The following is a 17,398-nucleotide window of genomic DNA, read 5'->3' as shown; positions in this document are numbered from 1 at the left end:
TTCAAGATGCACCTGTAGCTCTGTGCATGAGGTTTGTAATGTATACCTGCAGAATGGCAAATCTTGAGTCTATAAATGTCGATAAGATGTAACACACTGATCAAATCTATGCAAGTATGTTGTGTATATTTTATTTTAAAGAATGCCCTCTTAGGAACAGGCATTCGAAATTAGCATATGCTGAAATTTGTTTTTCAGTTATTTATGTATACTGCATCTGTCCATGACAAATAAACCAGTACATTAACAAAAAACATATCAGATTCAAATTCCCAGATAACCGCTTTATGGCATTTTATAATCATGATTGATCACAGATGCTGAACACTTAACTGCCATCAGTAAACTGTTTTTGATTGTCACTACACTCTAACACCACAGCAGGTCACTTTCATGGTGTTGCCTGGTGAATTCAGATGTAATTTTTTCTCTCATTACTTCTTTATTAAGTCATGTCTGTATCTTGTGATGTTGACAAATTACTAAAACTGCTGAGAGAAACGTGACAAATACATGGTATCGTGCAGAAATGTACCAGGTGCTTTTGGATTTATATTTAAAAATAATGTAAAGATAGCAAGGTGAAGGGCCACAGTATTTACATGAACCCTGGCAGAGACGGATTCCTGAACAATACTTACCTTCATTGTTTACACATATGTCCCTAGGAATAAACCCTGCTCATTACGATGAAATAGTGTTGGTATTAAACCAAGGTGTGAATGTATAAATAAGTAAAAGACAAGTGTAATTTAAAATAAACTTTGTGAATTTATTGTTTTATACTTACTCTTACACATCATACAATCCTAAATCTTGAAAGAAAAACAAAATAAAAAGATATCTGGTGGTGTTTCTGGGGGACTGGAGTGCCAAGGGACAAGAACTACAGCTTTGTGAACATTGTAGATTTCACCTGATGTCCCTCAAGCTCATCTTAATAAACAATGATTCATGTCATTGTCATTTTACTTCACTACTGCAGTGAAACTGAATTTCAACCCAACTCCTCCCAAATGACAGGTTTATCATCATTATCAATCAAAACCCTTGCACAATGAAGACACTGATCATGAAAGGTTGTGCTAAAGACAGGATCGAAGACATCAAAACTCTATCAAAGAAAAACTGAAGGAAGAAAACGTGTATGAACTGATATCTCATTTATTCAGGTATGGTTGCCCTAACTGCTGGTGCCAAGTTCTTGTCATAAACAGTCAAACTGATTCAAGTTATCCAACTGTCTCAAATCAAATGTAGGAAATTTCAGTCTCCATCATCTGTCCAGAGACATAGCCAATATCAGGGCCAGGTAGTCTGATAAATGGCATAACATAACTATGTGAATTATGGTGGATTACATTCAAACTGCCCATGTTTAACAAAATAAAAGATGGGGTCTGATATGAGCAGTCACTAGAAACAGCCAGCATAAACTGTGAAATATTCACCGTTTTACACAGCTGAACAATCATCCAAAGTAAAGGACTTATTCCTCTTAACTGTAAATGAAAATCAAGCATTTAGTAGACAGTTTGTTATGATCATAAATCCAGCAGGCAAGCTTCTGCATATATAAAGATAAATAACAGGGAACATCAAGCTGCAGTGTCCCCTGAACATCATTCTCCTTGCATGTAATCATCATTCAAGTCTCCCCATATAACCCTTAAATCTCAGTTTTCCATTAGTGCTGACAAAAACACAGTCAGTGGCTTTAAATGACCAACTTATCCCAGAAAAAAAGTCTGAACATTGGCATGCCAGGTCTCAAAGCCATTTAGACGTGTCCATCACCCACACAGGAATTTTGATGTAAGCCCATTTTCCAATCAAAGGTGCCAAAACCAAACTGAACCCTGCACAGCTGGATATTCTGCGTAGGAAAAAGTGTCATTAACCCCCCCGCCCCAAAAGTTTTACTATGCCTCTTTTATAAATGCATACTTTGAAAAGTTCTTGCAACTTTTCTACAGCTCTTTCATACATATTTAATGATCGAGGTCAAGCAACACTTACAATGAAAGCTTTGATAATGAAAAGGTGAAACCTCAAATATCCCTCTTCATTTCGCAAGGGGCCTTTTTAGCTTTCAGGAACATCACAATGCTATGAAAGATTTCAGTAGCAATAGAAAGCAAAGGCTTGGATACTGTGTAATTTAGCTAGGTTAATAAAGCTTACAGGAGTTTCTCCATGATCTGTTATTGTTAAATAGACGTCCTGCAGGAGACACTCAGGATGGAGCCAGAAATGAACAAACTTTGGACAGTACATAAGTAAAGATGATGTGGTAAAGAACTTGTAATAAAAGGGGAGTAATCTGGGAAAATCTGTCTTTTTTTGATAATTATGTAAAGCACTTTTATACACAGTATTATTCTTCACCTTAGTCCCCACCTTTATTACCTGGCAAAAATCTACAGTAAGAGTATACTATATGAATAGGAGCCATATGGTATTTACATTTGGAAAAAGATCGTAGAGTCCTGTTAACTTGAACCTTTGGGGTTCCAGCCATGCATTGTGCTACTGCTGCTGCGTGGCTTTTAAAACATTCGAGCTTCATTTCAAACTGTGCAGCCAGTCACAAAACTGCGACTCTTACATCGGACTGCACACATGCATGTTAGTTTGATCTCTCTAAAAGAAGCGAGCAAGAAGCAGCCTTCAAAGTAAGGACTCGTCTGCATCTAGCACATCATAAAAACGCAGCACGCAGCTCTGTAGCATTGCAACAATCTGTACTTTAGCAGAGGGTGTGCCAAGGACAAGAGTGACTGCAACCTGGGTCAGTTTTCATTCAGCATGTGTCAGTGGTCTGCTGGTGGTCAGAGAAACACGGAGTTCGTTCAGACTCCATGGAACAGAAAGTGGCATTCAAGATGAACACAAAATCCTGCTAAAAAAGAACGTTTAAAATTGTCTCGTACGAGGCCATTTCTTCATAAAGCCTCCTGTAGAGATCAAATATAAACTGCAAATGACCGAGATGCTGAACAAAACTGAGTAGGTATGGCACATTAGTTTGTGCTCTGCAGCTGACACGCTCTGTTGTGCTTTGTTCCAAAACATTGGACGTTTTTCTGCACGACTGTAGCTGTAGCGGCTTAACGGGACTCTACCTCATCATGTCAGAGCTTGTGTATTTTTTTCAATGGTTATATAATCAAGATGGAATTACTTTAATATAATTGTAAAGATTTAGTGCAAATCAGAACGATTTGCTGACACATGCTGCCAATCCTCCAGCACAGACCAACCAAACGATAAAAAATAAATAGAATGCAATCACACAATTCAAGCTAACTACAATATATTAATATAGATCTTCTGATGTCATACGCTCATTAAAACGAAAAAAATAAAAATAAAAATAAAACACAGAATTCAATCACTCAGTTAAGTCAAGGTTTCCCCTCCCCTTGCCCTCCCCCTCTAATAACTGTTCATGCACCCAATATCAGTATGATAAGTCAATATACCAAAGAGAAACATTTCTGGAAATTGCTGAGACTTGGGAGTCTAACGTGGTAACCCAGAGAGTAAAGAGGAGGGAAGAAAAGAAAAATGCCAATTTGACAAGAGGTTGACATCATTTTCAGTCTCAAAGAAAAATTTATATTCCAAAGCCCTTAAAAGGTCTCGCTGATAAATGAATTCCCCCGGTTAGTTTTTATTTTTTTTTACTTGCTAGACCTTAATTGAGCTCTGTGCCGTTTTGCAGGCTGTGACACATTCCTTAACAGCTTAACCCTGTCGAGCTTTAACTACCTTACAGGGATTGTATAAAAATAAGCTCACACCTTCCCCCCACGTTAAGAAACAAAAAGGGGTAAAAATCAAAATGCCTCCCCTCCCCACAGCAACACTAATGTCCACCAAGCCCATACGGCTCTCTCCCCCGACTCTCAAGCAAATATGCACTCACGCACACTTTCATCCACACACACACACAATCACTCAGGTTCAGCTGCAGTCACTAGCGGAGAGAGAGAGAGAGGGAGATGCTAGTAAGGGAAGCGTCTGGACAGTGGCTGCGACCTCACCACCCCTCCCCACCCGTCTTATTAGACTACCATGAACAAATGAAGCCATGATATCAGTTGTTTTCATCCAAGTCGCCATTGTTCAAATTCACAAAGTCAGAGCCTTTTTCTTTTTTGCATTCAGTCCTCATAACTTCTGAATCTTCTCAGCCACCACGATGGGGTTCTCTTTGCGTATGCGGGCAGCGGCTGCACTCCGGTAATCGTAGGGACAGTCGTGTTTGTCAGAGTAGCGGTGAATGGCACAGAACAGGTTGCCGCAGCGACAGTCAAAACCTTTGGTGAAAAGAAGCAGAGTTTGTCAACATAACAGCATTAAGCCCCATTAATAGCATTATTACACGTTCAAAGAGTTTTCCTACTAGTCCTTGAAAAAAGGACAACTACTGCTGCACTGACTTCCACAGGCTACAAAAGTTCAGATTTCTTTTAATTCATACTGTAACACTTTAAAGTTTTTACAGCAGAATAAAACAGCCCTCAGAGTATAACACAGGGTTCCATCACACTTTTAAACATCAAATTTAAGACTTTTTAAGATGTGAACTGAGAAAAATTGATACGACATTGTGGCATTAATTCAACATTTCTCAGTACACAGGACCAGGATTGTATTTTTCAGATTTAATGCACTGTTATTGAAATGTCAAATGATATAGGACAACATTTTATGGTCATAGCCGCCCAACTTTAATGGTTTCTGGCACATTTAAAGCCTCTACTCTATTAATAAACTGTAAACTGATATTAATCATAATATATATTTTGCAGGTGTTGAGCTGATTATAATTTATTAAAAGGAGAACAAAGCTTTTGTCAGGGAATACCTGCCAAAATGAGGGTGGACCATTTATGTTTATAAGCAGGTAACTTGGTAATCCTGAATTTTAAGTTTCAAAACAGTACAGGGTTTACTTAATTCCATTAATAGATATTTAATAAGGGGGGTGGGGCTGGTCTTCCCCCAGGAAATTTTGAGCATCCAACACTTAATGTCCTTCATTTTGGTAAGAATTTGTGGTTAAAAAAAAACTTCAACGACAAATCAAACAATATTGATTTCTGATGGAAGACTGGAATTTCTTTTACAAAGCTTACGTTCTGGTTAGCTTGAATTTGTTGTTTTTCACATGGTCATTTTAAAATGAGCTGTTTCATATGAAACACAAATCACATCATAAAAGCCCGTTTACTGCTTCAACACATAAAAACAAAGACTGTCTAAAGCTGCAATTCAGTGATTTAATCTAAATTTTGATATATTGCCCTGCCCAACTACAGTACTAATATAACTGTAGAGCATTGAAACCAGACTCTGCTATGAGGTAAACCACTTGGTCAAAACGGTGGAGATCCACAGAGCACTGTGAAATGCCTCAGACTGTGAAATACACCACCAACCTGCAGTATGTTGTGCCAGTGTTTAGTTGTGGAGAGAAAAAAAAAAACTTCAAAGACCATGTACTGGGATTTCAGACACACACTGTACATCACATGTCAATTAACACGCCAAATATGCAGTAAATATAAACTATTTTAAAATGAGGTATTTTAGATATATATGATAAAGCCATTTGAGATGGCTTTATCTCAAATACCTCTGTAAGATGCATTTACAGAGGTATTTTGTTCGTCTTTTAGGTTTGGGTAACTCAAACAACAACTTTTCCAGAAGCAGGCAGCTGAGGGAGCTGTTGGATAAGTACAAATAGGAAAAAAGTCCATTTGTGAAGTGACGGGCTTTTTAGTGCGTGCTTTGAAGGTAGAAGAATCATTCAAAAAATGTGGAATTTGAAGCTTAGATAAAAATGTAAAAATAATACCTGAATATTGAGCATTTTTACTATAAACAATAAGTGTGATCTTTTCTGTGCCAAAATCATAAGGTCAATCAAACTTATTGCTTGGCTCAATCCTTGGGAAATACCAAAAACAATATAAGAACAAAGATCTGACTTTAGAAAGTGTATTATCTGTGTATTTGATAATAATCTAGGTGACTGAGCAGAAAACCTGCACCAACATCAGCAGCAAGCAAAGTCATTTGTCTCATTTTCCCATGAATATCAGCGCTCTCCAGATTGATCAGTTGAAAGGAACACATTTGCAAAGATGTCACCTCTTTGGATGACTGTTTTTTGACAAGTTTTTAATATTGCAGCTTAGCTCTCTTTTCCTTTTTTTTAAGACGCTGCAGCACTCTGAGTTAGATAATTATCACTGCTAAATTTCAAAGTCTATGTGTGATTGTCAGGTTAGCACAGAATCCCAACAAAGCAGGTTCACAACTCATAAACCTTTGAACCATGTCAGTAGTTAAAAATAGCTCTCTACTTAGCATGTACATGGGCTTGTGTTTGTGTGAAATGACTTGTTTCTTACCAGTAAGGCCTACTTTCTTCCGGCAAGAGAAGCAGCGGTTCTTTTTCTTGTTTTTATCAGGAGTTTGGTCACTATCAGACAAAGCCTGTGCTGCTTCCCCTACTGGCTCTGGTGATGAAAAAAATTACACAAACTTTGTTCACAAAGTATTTCATGTATAGAAATATTTTGACTTTTCATAAGGATAACTATATTTTTGAAGACTTTCTAAAAAGTGTTAAGTAAAACATTTAAGATACTGAAAAAGAAGTAAAGTAATAGAGCTGTGGGAAAATGTAGATTACAGTAATAGTTAGTCTTTGCTGCAGTTTTACACATTAAGTGTGAAAGAGATGATATAATCTGTATTCCGTATCACAATCTAAAGATCACTGAAGTCAGATATGATTTCAGAAATTCACCCTATCATTCTCTATAGCTTTTACTTTTGTACATTTTCCTGCACCTTCACAAATACAGTCCTCCTTAGCCGTATGTTGTGGCTGTATTTCTTTGGATTGTTGGAAAGCTAGAGATCTGGTGTCTGTTTTCTGTGATGTTTACCCGAGCTGCTGGAAGTACCCTCCTCTTCTCCCTCATCAGCCTCCGCTCGATCAGAGTCTACAGCTCCTGAATCCTGGGAAATGCTCATGGCTGTCATCTGTTGGGTTACTGGGCTAGGAGAGCTGGGGCTGACAAGACAATATCATGAAAACAACACATTAATAACACATCTAAGATTACAGAATTATTTTGTAGTACAAACGAGATTGAAATAAAAGCTGGGCACACACTACAAGGCAATCAAGATGACTGTGAACCAAAATCAGCAAAGGCCCTAAAACCTTGAAAGATTATCCTGGGGCGTGAGGTGTGCCAGGAGTAAATTTTCCCTCTCTGACCTGCTCAGAGGATGACTTGAGGCACTCTGACTCAAGATTGGAAATATCAGACATGTTCAATATTAGAGATGTAAAGGTGTCGTTCACGGCACTGTATCCCAGTACCAGAAGAGCAGAATCCAGCAAGGCCAAAAGACTATTAAGGAAGCGTTATCAATCCCACTTCCCCACAACTGCATGAGGGCTCAACAGTTTATATATTTAAAGTACAACTGCTGTTTAATAAATGCAAAAGACACTTTTTCCCCCTAGTCTTCATTTGTTGAAATAAGTACCGGGGACTTGTTACCGAGGTATTACCCTACTGCGAGATTTTGATACCATTACATCCCTATTCAATTTTTACAATCAGAAATCCAGAAGTGAGTTGAACACTGAGAACAGTTGAGCAGGCACAAGCAGATGTGTTACATCGAACTGAGCAATAGCCAATTAAGAAGCAATCCCACTGAATAAAGAGGCACCAAAAAAGAAAAAAAAAAAAGAACACTGCCACGCCGATGGAAATGACCATGAAGCGTGAAGTTAGATGGATGTCAGAAATGGAGGAACAAGTTGTTGATTTGTGGCAACAGAATGTGTGTGTAACAACCTATACTGTCATGCCACTTCTCCCTCACTTGCCAATCAAAATCAAGAAAGGGCGGGACTTCTGTCAAAAGCAGAAGAAAAAACCAATCGAATTCGTCTTTTTCAAGGGTCTGCAGCTGCTGCCTGTATCAGGACAGGATTTCTTTACATCATCTTCATGTTTTCTGTGTGGAATGAAGCACACGGCTATCTAAAACAATGTTACAGATTCTACTGTGGAAAGCGGAAGTCGTTTCCTGTAACGCAGCAGCAATTAACGCTGGGGAGAAACACTTTGAAAATTAGGTTATCAATGCTTCTAGAGCTAAAAAGCCATCTATGGACACAGCCCCTATAGCATGTCTGATGCGCACCAAAACAGTCTTCCTCATCATTTTCTTGGTACTAACCACACCAGTGGCAGCCAGACATGCCACAGCAATTTACGCAACTGTTCTATTCCCAGTACGGTGGGCTGAAGCAAGTTAAGTGTTTTCCTGAGAACAGCTGTTTTGTTCGTCTTGGCTGTTGTGTTGCAACTCTGTTTGAGAGCACAGAGGAATAAATTTAGTGCCATCCGCCATTAAAGGTGTAGAATAAGAGGGAGGCATCTGAAATTCAAATGCTCTTTTGTTGCTTACCAGGTGAAGCCAGAGGTGAGCCCTGAGTGGGATCTTGGTATCAAGCACCTGGCCCAGCAGCGGCTGGTTCGGAGTTTAACCATTGACGTGCTGCTGCTGGTGTGTGCTAGGGTTGGCAGTTGAGGTGCATCATATGACAGAATACAACGCAATATGTTTTTGCCTTAACATGGCCTGCTCACAAGTGCAATGTATCACAGCTGGGGTGAACTTACTTGGATGCCTACACAGAGCCCAGATTCATGGTGGCCTTAGGATTATCATTTATTTACCCTCACTGTCCTCACTAACCTTATCTACCTTCAACAATGACTAATCTAAAATCTATTACATATGCTACCGTCCACAGACCTCCTGTCAGGTGATACTGGGCCACTACTCCTGACACACTATTTTATAGAAAACACTGGTTTGAATCTTTCACTGTTCTATTTGTCTATGGTGATTATCTTATCAAACAACTTCTACATAAGTTTTACATAAGTCTAGTCAGAAATATCTACAAATAGGCATGGTCTTCAGAAAACAGAACATACACATGCATTCTACGCAATGTAATTATCCTGATTACACTACACAGACCAATCAGGCACAAATCCCTTCTAATTATTCCAAACATTTTTTCCCCAGTCGGGACAAATGACTGCTTAGACTGCTTCACAGAATTTCTGGGAGAGTAAACCCATTACTAGAACAAGAAATATAACTGCTCTGATAATTGGAATCATTACAGCGGGCTAATCTGTGTTTTCAAAGAAAAACGGATAGAGTTTAATCTCACTACAGTAGGATTTCCACAAGACCACTTAAACGAACTCCACCAGACTGATATTTCATTTTCTGTCTTCTAAAACTACACATCCTGAAGTATTTTAAGTTACCTGTGAAGGAAAAATTCAGCAAAAAAGCACACTATCATAAAAATATTAAAAATCAAATAGGCAATTACACTCCAAGACATTATTAGCATCTTCAAACACCTTTGTACCCACAACATAAAATATGAACTATTTATTTGCATAACTGCATAAGAAAACCATGCACCAAAATATGCTACATTAAAAAATGAACTAGAATTGGAACAATTCTTCACAAGTATTCAGCACTTTCTGAAACTGACCCTGAAGCATCTTTAAGAAAACAACACCTCAGCTTTTTCTTTAAGTGTTAAAGTCTCTATGGTGTGGTTAAAAATGCAATGTTAGAAAAAAAGCGAAAGGAATTAAGGCTCAAAATCACCCAAATAATTCATAAAATCATCAAACTCGTTGGGAAAAAAAAATCATTCACCAGCACAACAGAATGAAAACAAGTAAAATTCAATAGTTAGTTGAAGAAGATGAGGTATAGCAAGATGTGCATATCAACAAGGAAGGAGTGCATGATTTCACAACCAATGAACATACACAACAAAAGTCTCCTTCACATAATCATAGTTTTTCCTTTGTAAAAGTATGACATCTGGCCCTTTTGTTTTGAACATGGAAAAATGGAAGTGTGGCACTTTCTATTGAAGAACGTTTGACGACTGTGAGCTGCATAGTTTTGCTTCTGTGTTGACAAAAGCCAGAGCATAATGTTTCAATAACAGATACGGACATTATGCACAACTATCTACACTTTATAAAGCAAGACAAAAAGCTCCACTGAATAAAGAAATGAAATCAAGACATTTTCTTGTCAGACACTCCTGATGCCTTGTCTGCTACCTCTTTCCTTGTTCCATACCCATTTCAACATGCTGGAGAGGAAAATAGGAACGAGGTGAAAAAACATGCGACATCACTGCCATGCTGTTAGGACACTACAATAGGAATAAATGTATTCAAGCTGGTTTTGTTGATGATGCTCAATCATGTTGCAAGCAGTTGAGATTGAAATGCGGTCTTTGAAAGTTAAGAGTCAACAGGCAAAGTTTAAAATGTTGTACACTGAAATATAATCCTAAAGTAAATGAATGGGACAGGTAATGAGCTGCAGAAAGAAGTGACTGATCTTTACAATATTTCATCAATATAACATTTCTTTTAAGCAAAACAATTATGATTCATATAATAAAAAAACATATTGTGTAAGTTAAGAAGCCAAAGATTTCTGTTACTCATGACCAACTACTTAGTCTTAAGTGGGCCACACACTAGATGATAAATTGTGCCAACTGTCAGGCTGAATCCTCCCTTCCGACCCAAGTCAGCAAAGGCCCTATTATTGTATACTTCTTAAGATTACTTTGCCAAATTATCCTGTGGTGTGAGGTATGTTACGACTACATTTTTCCCTCCCCAGCCACATCGGAGGGGCTCCAACTCAAGATCTAAATATTAAACATGTTTAGTATTTACGACCACAAACCCTGTTGTGTGTGGTGAGCACTGAGGACAGCCGAGCAGACATGAGCATTGAATGGAGCCACAGCCAATTGAGAAGCAAGCTAACTGAAGAAATAAGTCAAATGAAAACACAGCCACTGCAGTCGTCAGAAATGATGGAGCACTTGTGGCAACAAAACAAGAGTTTAACAATGTGTACCGTAAAACAGACTGGAGAAACACTGACCAGGGTCTCTGCAGGTTTCAACAAGTCAAATTTAAGACTTTTTAAGACCTTCTTAAGACCATAATAAATACAATTTAAGACCCATTTCACATCCACACTGGCAAAAAAAATCAAAAAGACATGAAGGAAAATTGGAGGCCCAGATTTACTTGCAAGTTATATGTAGGGCCCTATGAAATCTGTTTTATTTTTTGCCAAATTCCGTCTTAATGTATTTTTGGAATTCTGTTTTTTAACCTTTCCACTACTTTTACCAGAAAAGAGAGTGTCTTGTTTATGTAAATGAATCAAATGTTCACTAATTAAATAGAAATAACATTAAATTTATTGAATAAGGGCCACAGTTGGCCCAGGAGCCGCTGTTTGGATAACCCTGACATAAAATAATTAAAACTAGTGTAACTGTCAGATATTTCCAACATTTCAAGACACATCCATGTGTATAATCACATCCTAACTGATGTTTATAATGCAAATGAAGAAATCCTTCTGTTCTCTCATCACATTAAAGTTAAATCGTTAATAGTAAACCTGTTACCTAAACTTGTATTTACTCTCTCGGTCTGTAACAGTCCTTGCAGTTTGATGCTGCATTGTTTTACTCCTGACTGTAACGGTTCTCTCCTCATCTCCCTCGCTGTCTGTCTGTCTGCCTCATATCAGAGCGCTACGCTAATCCAGACACGTGTTGGATCATTAAGAAACCAAAGGGAACTACAGTATCTACAGGATGGATTATTAAGCTGTTTCTCAAATTTGACATCATTTAGACTGCAGGACTTCATAAAATCTCGAGTCCGTCCGACTTGATTTTGAGCCTCCGAAGGGTGAGAGGTGTGCCTTGCGTGAGGTGAGGCACACCACTCAGGTGGTGAGGTGAGGTAAAATAACTCGAAGCACGGATGAGTTTTCTTAAAGGTGTAGCACTAAGTCCCACGGTACTGCCCCGTATGGGGTATGTGATGTTTGCCGGTGTTTCGTGCAGCCGCTTTGACATGCTGTTAATGTTTAAGAGGGGGCGGGGTGAGTGAGGGACAAGATGTGCCCCGCTTTAGTGTTCCCCCGGGGACATGATCCTCAGATATAGGTTCCTCTTTCTAAAAAAAACACAGCATTTCAGTCAAATTCATTCAGTTTCTGCGATTTCCACTTTTTGACCAATTCCGCGATACTGTCTCGGATTCTGTTAATAACACATTAATAATACATTTTTAAGACCTTTAAAAATCATATTTAAGACATTTTATGTGATTTTAAGAGAATTTTAGACATTTTAAGGCCTTAAATTCAAATTATTGGATTTTAGATGTTTTAAGACTTTTTAAGACCCTGCGGATACCCTGACTGACAAGGGAGGGAGCTGGACCAAAATGCTAACTGCTGTGGACTTAACATGTAGCTAACAGCTAACCAGAGTAGCTTCTTCACTCTTAAGTCACATTTGACCAAGCGAGATTTGGCATTTTGTGAGTCAAAACCAGGTCGGGACTTTTATAGTCTGTGAACAGAATCTGTTAAGTGTGTGATGTGCTCAAGTGATCCTCTCATTCTACACCACACAATATACACACAAGATAGATGAATCTGATTATTTGTCATTTGCCATGTTGGGGTCTCTCAGATTGAAAAAAAAAACAAAAAAACAATTATGTTAAGATTAAAAAAATGTCTGTGTATGGCAGGCTTATGATAGTTTCCAACGTGTCCGTCAACATACCTGGTTGTCTGTTCCTCAGGTGGGGTTCCTGCCACCTCTGTACAGGGCTCTGAGGTTGTACTCTCCACAGTCACACCAGCTGAACTTGGTGACCCTGATGGTGATGTGGCAGCTGAACCTGTTGTTTTGCATTAAACATTATTGACATTCATTTTTTTAAGAACATTAACTTTTTATTGCCAACATTTTCTAGACAACCAGGATATTTTGGATCACTCTCTCAAGTTCTGATGCCACCGTGTAGGTTCTCCAACCCCTTACAGCAGTCACCCCCCTTGCCAATATTATTCTGCGCGACCCCAGTTTACCTTACACCCGAATCCAGCACCCAACTTTCTTTATACAGGTCATGTCCTACCTTTCTCTCCTGGGGGGCTTGATCTCCCCCCTCCCTGTTGTCTCTGAAGGTGTTCCTTGTAGCAGACTGAGCACATGCCGTTGGTGCGGGGGTTACCATAGAAACCACATCCCATAGTGCAAAGCATTGGCACCTGTGTCTGATTGGTCTCCTGAGCCATGCTCTGACAGAGGGGGTAAGGGGGATGGGAGAGGTTATTCCTGAAAATAAAGTTGGATTAATTAGTCACAATTATAAGCAATCGCTTACTGATCAGATCTCTACTTTATGTTTGTAAACTAAAGCAGTTGGTAGACTGACAAAAGAGCATGAGAGTAGTGTTGTAAAAATCTGAATGGTGAAGGATTAAGGGTGAGCGGCGCTCATATTAACATGGGTTAAACTGTAATGTGGACCTTTCAGGGTGTTAAAACATCGTTGAGTGGCTTTGTTTCTGGTTATCTGACCACAACAGCAGCAGGGTATCACCCACTAATTTTCATCAGTTTTGATGTGTTTTTGAAGAGACTTTTACTGCATGAAAGTAAATGTATTCAGCATACTTGTTGATCAGTTTCTGATTTGTATGTCAAAGACACGTAATCCAACCTTATAACACCTATAACGAGCTTGTTCTCCAAAACATTGATTTGATTTATTTCACTTCCTCACAGGCAGCCCTAGACAGGCTCAGAAAAAACTTTTCCTATTAAAACTACCCTGCCACAGTGGGGTTAGTTAAAACAGTGGTCCATAAATATAAGAGAACAAAAAATAAATAAAAATTTGATAGCATTAAAATTATTTTTCATATAATCTTTATGTTATGTTAAACTCTTGTACCAATATATGAAATATTGATCTAATATAATAATTATTAACAGTATATATAATCTTAATCATGCAAAATATGCCAAAAAGACACAACAATTATATATAATAATACAATAATGACATGATGCATGCTTGAGATACATTAAAGACAAATTTTAACATTTTATCTTGAATACTGTTTTCTCTACAGGTGCATCTCAAAATATTAGAATATCAAAAAGTTCAATATTTTTTGTCACTTGTTTCTGAAAGTGAAACCCATATAATATGTAGACTTGTTACACATTAAATATTTCAAGCCTTTATTTCTTGAAATGTTGATGATTATGGCTTACAGATAAGAAAACCCAAAATTTAGTGTCTCAAAAAATTAGAATATTACATAAGATCAATTTAAAAAAAGGATATTTTAAACAGAAATGTCAGGCTTCTGAAAAGTATGTTGATTTCTATGCCTTCAATACTTGGTTGGGCCTCCTTTTGCATGAATTACTGCATCAATGTAGTGTGGCATGGAGGCGATCAGCCTGTGGCACTGCTCAGGTATAACGGAAGCCCTGGTTGCTTTGATAGTGGCCTTCAGGTCATCTGCATTGTTGGGTCTGGTGTCTCTCATCTTCCTCTTGACAATACCCCATAGGGTCACTGACTGTGGAAACTTCACACTGGACTTCAAGCAATGTGGATTCTGTGCCTCTCCACTGCTCCTCCAGACTCTGGGACCTAGAAGAGTGGAGAGGCACAGAATCCACGTTGCTTGAAGTCCAGTGTGAAGTTTCCACAGTCAGTGATGATTTGGGCTGCCATCGCATCTGCTGGTGTTGGTCCACTGTGTTTTCTGTAGTCCACAGTCAACGCAGCTACTACCAGGACATTTTAGAGCACTTCATGCTTCCTTCTGCTGACAAGCACCATGGAGATGCTGATTTCATTTTCCAGCAGGACTTGGCACCTGCCCACACTGCCAAAAGGTACCAAAAGCTGGTTCAGTGACCATAGTGTTACTGTGCTTGATTGGCCAGCAAACTGGGCTGACCTGAACCCCATAGAGAATCTATGGGGTATTGTCAAGAGGAAGATATGAGACACCAGATGACCAGAAGGCCGCTATCAAAGCAACCTGGGCTTCAGTTACACCTGAGCAGTGCCACAGGCTGATCGCCTCCATGCCATGCCGCAGTGATGCAGTAATTCATGCAAAAGGAGGTCCAACCAAGTACTGAGTGCATAGAAATCAACATACTTTTCAGAAGCCTGACATTTCTGTTTAAAATAGGGGTGCACCGATCGATTGGCCAAAATCGGAATCGGCCCCAATTTCCTTAATTTTGGGGGATCAGTGATCAGCCGATACTTAGATAAGATCGGTGGATAAGATCGGTTTCATATGTACCTCTACCTACTAAAATGTGAAAAATGAAAGACTAAACTGATATAATTTAGTAGTTTGGACAGCAATGCTCTAAACTTTTCATTTATATTTGAGAGAACTACCTCATGTGCAGTTAAAACAACAAGTTTGTATTGTTTCACGTGTATTGTTCAATGTTCTTCAATAAAATAAGATTGGAACATTGAAGGTGTATGCTGTCATTTATATGAAAAAAAAAAAAACGGTATCGGCCAAAATTGGAATCGGCAGGTCAGGCTTTTTAAAGATCGGTGATCTGCCAGAAAATTGCAATTGGTGCACCCCTAGTTTAAAACATCTTTTAAAAATTGATCTTATGTAATATTCTAATTTTTTGAGACACTGAATTTTGGGTTTTCTTATCTGTAAGTCATAATCATCAACATTTCAAGAAATAAAGGCTTGAAATATTTCACTTTATGTGTAACAAGTCTATATAATATATGGGTTTCACTTTCAGAAAAGTGACAAATATATTGAACTTTTTCATGATATTCTAATTTTTTAAGATGCACCTGTGTATTATTTCTATTCTTAAATCTTTCTCAGTGCAAAGGCAAAACCCATATGTAGATAGAATACTCTCTGTTTTAATCTTCCCATAAAGGATGAATGGTATAGATGGACATGTAAATATGTATCCATCATAGATCAACAAACAGTATGTACCCAAACTACATATATGATGAGAACTATACTACTATATAACTATACTAATTAATTAATTGTGAGCGAACTATCTTTAACCGTGTCTTTGGGGTTAGTTGTAACATTTCACTACTTTCACTGCAATTGCTAAAATGGTTAAACATAAAAAACAACATTCCAGTGTGCATTTGTGACAGAGATATATACGCTGGTATTTTAATAATATTATCAATGTGACTCGCATATCTTTAAAATTACTGAGCCAAATCCAAACGCTCCCCCCTACTACCTGTAGCAATAATCAAAGTTTTTCTAACTGGTTAATATCTGAATGGACAAAAGTATAATCCAGTAAAATGGCAAAAGTCCAGTTCTACCTTTATACCAGAAAAAGACTTTGTCACCTATAAAGTAAGTCTAATTTATATTATATCATAGCAAAATTTCACTGATAACGAAATAAGACAGCAATAAAATAAAAGACAGATGATTTTTGATCATGCACAGCTATACTTGCTTCCTAGGGCACTAGGAGTATTGAAAGTAGTAAGCTAATGACCAGCCACAAAACTACAAAGAATGAAAACAATAGACAGTGCTATAGACAGGTCCATTTGAAAAGGTAAGTTTCAGTGTGTGAAAATAAACGAGCTAGCTTAGCCAGTTTCTGCCTTCTTCCGCCGCACAGCGAGATGTTTTTGTCTGAACAAAGTTAACAAAACTGGAACAAAAGCTTTAACATTTTGAAACTAAACAACCCGAAAACTCTGAAAAATACCCAAATTAATCGTTGAAGTGACAAACATTACCGCTTCATTAACAGGAAGGCTGCTGAACAACTTACAGCTGACTGTCCCCAGTTTGAGTTTGTCCGCAGCAGAAAACAATTGTCGTCCTATGCTTACATAGCTCAAAGCAAACACTGTAACATTAGCAAACAGCCTCACTGGATGTTTTGTCTGACACTAAATACCAACGCAAGAAGAAGGACAGAACTCGCCCAGAAGCCAATCATTTTGACGAAAATTAAGAAAATAAGCCATAGCAGAGTCCTTAACGACAAACTGTAAACAAATCTTGTATTTAAAATCGAATAAACGCCAGGGTTAGCAGGCTCTCGTTAGCTGCACCGCTAGCATAATCAAGCAGCCCAAAAACAGTGCGCTTTCCGACAGTGTTCTAGCGACTTCAGAAGGGGTTTCGCGCAGCGAGAATCTCTCATATCGATCAATGACGAGGGAAATACCTGAATTTCAAGGTACCGGGGGCTGTCGACGACCTTGGGCTTCAGATTTGTACAAGTTTTGTCCCCAGCAGAGCGCGCGGCCTCCTACCCAGCACTAGCTCCCGACATTCGAAACAACGACCATGA

General features: G+C 38.4%; 1 protein-coding gene across 3 annotated transcripts; it reads right to left on the bottom strand.

Moving 5' to 3' along the window:
• Positions 1–758: 758 nt before the first annotated feature.
• zgc:77486 (uncharacterized protein LOC405808 homolog) lies at positions 759–17,396 on the bottom strand. Of its 3 annotated transcripts, none has more exons than XM_041791001.1 (6): positions 17,273–17,396; positions 13,155–13,354; positions 12,797–12,914; positions 6,975–7,102; positions 6,432–6,539; positions 759–4,325 (listed from the first exon to the last, which is right to left on the bottom strand). In XM_041791001.1, exons 2-6 carry the CDS (start codon positions 13,312–13,314, stop codon positions 4,177–4,179), a joined length of 663 nt encoding a protein of 220 aa, XP_041646935.1. In that variant the 5' UTR covers positions 13,315–13,354; positions 17,273–17,396; the 3' UTR covers positions 759–4,176. The 3 variants fall into 3 exon arrangements, with proteins under 3 accessions (XP_041646935.1, XP_041646937.1, XP_041646936.1); XM_041791003.1 differs by having other exon boundaries at positions 13,155–13,317; XM_041791002.1 differs by lacking the exon at positions 17,273–17,396 and adding an exon at positions 16,871–17,200.
• Positions 17,397–17,398: the final 2 nt, after the last annotated feature.

This window comes from Cheilinus undulatus, linkage group 7 (genome assembly GCF_018320785.1).
Source record: "Cheilinus undulatus linkage group 7, ASM1832078v1, whole genome shotgun sequence".
Classification (NCBI taxonomy): domain Eukaryota; kingdom Metazoa; phylum Chordata; class Actinopteri; order Labriformes; family Labridae; genus Cheilinus; species Cheilinus undulatus.
This window is presented reverse-complemented; position numbering and strand designations above follow the sequence as displayed.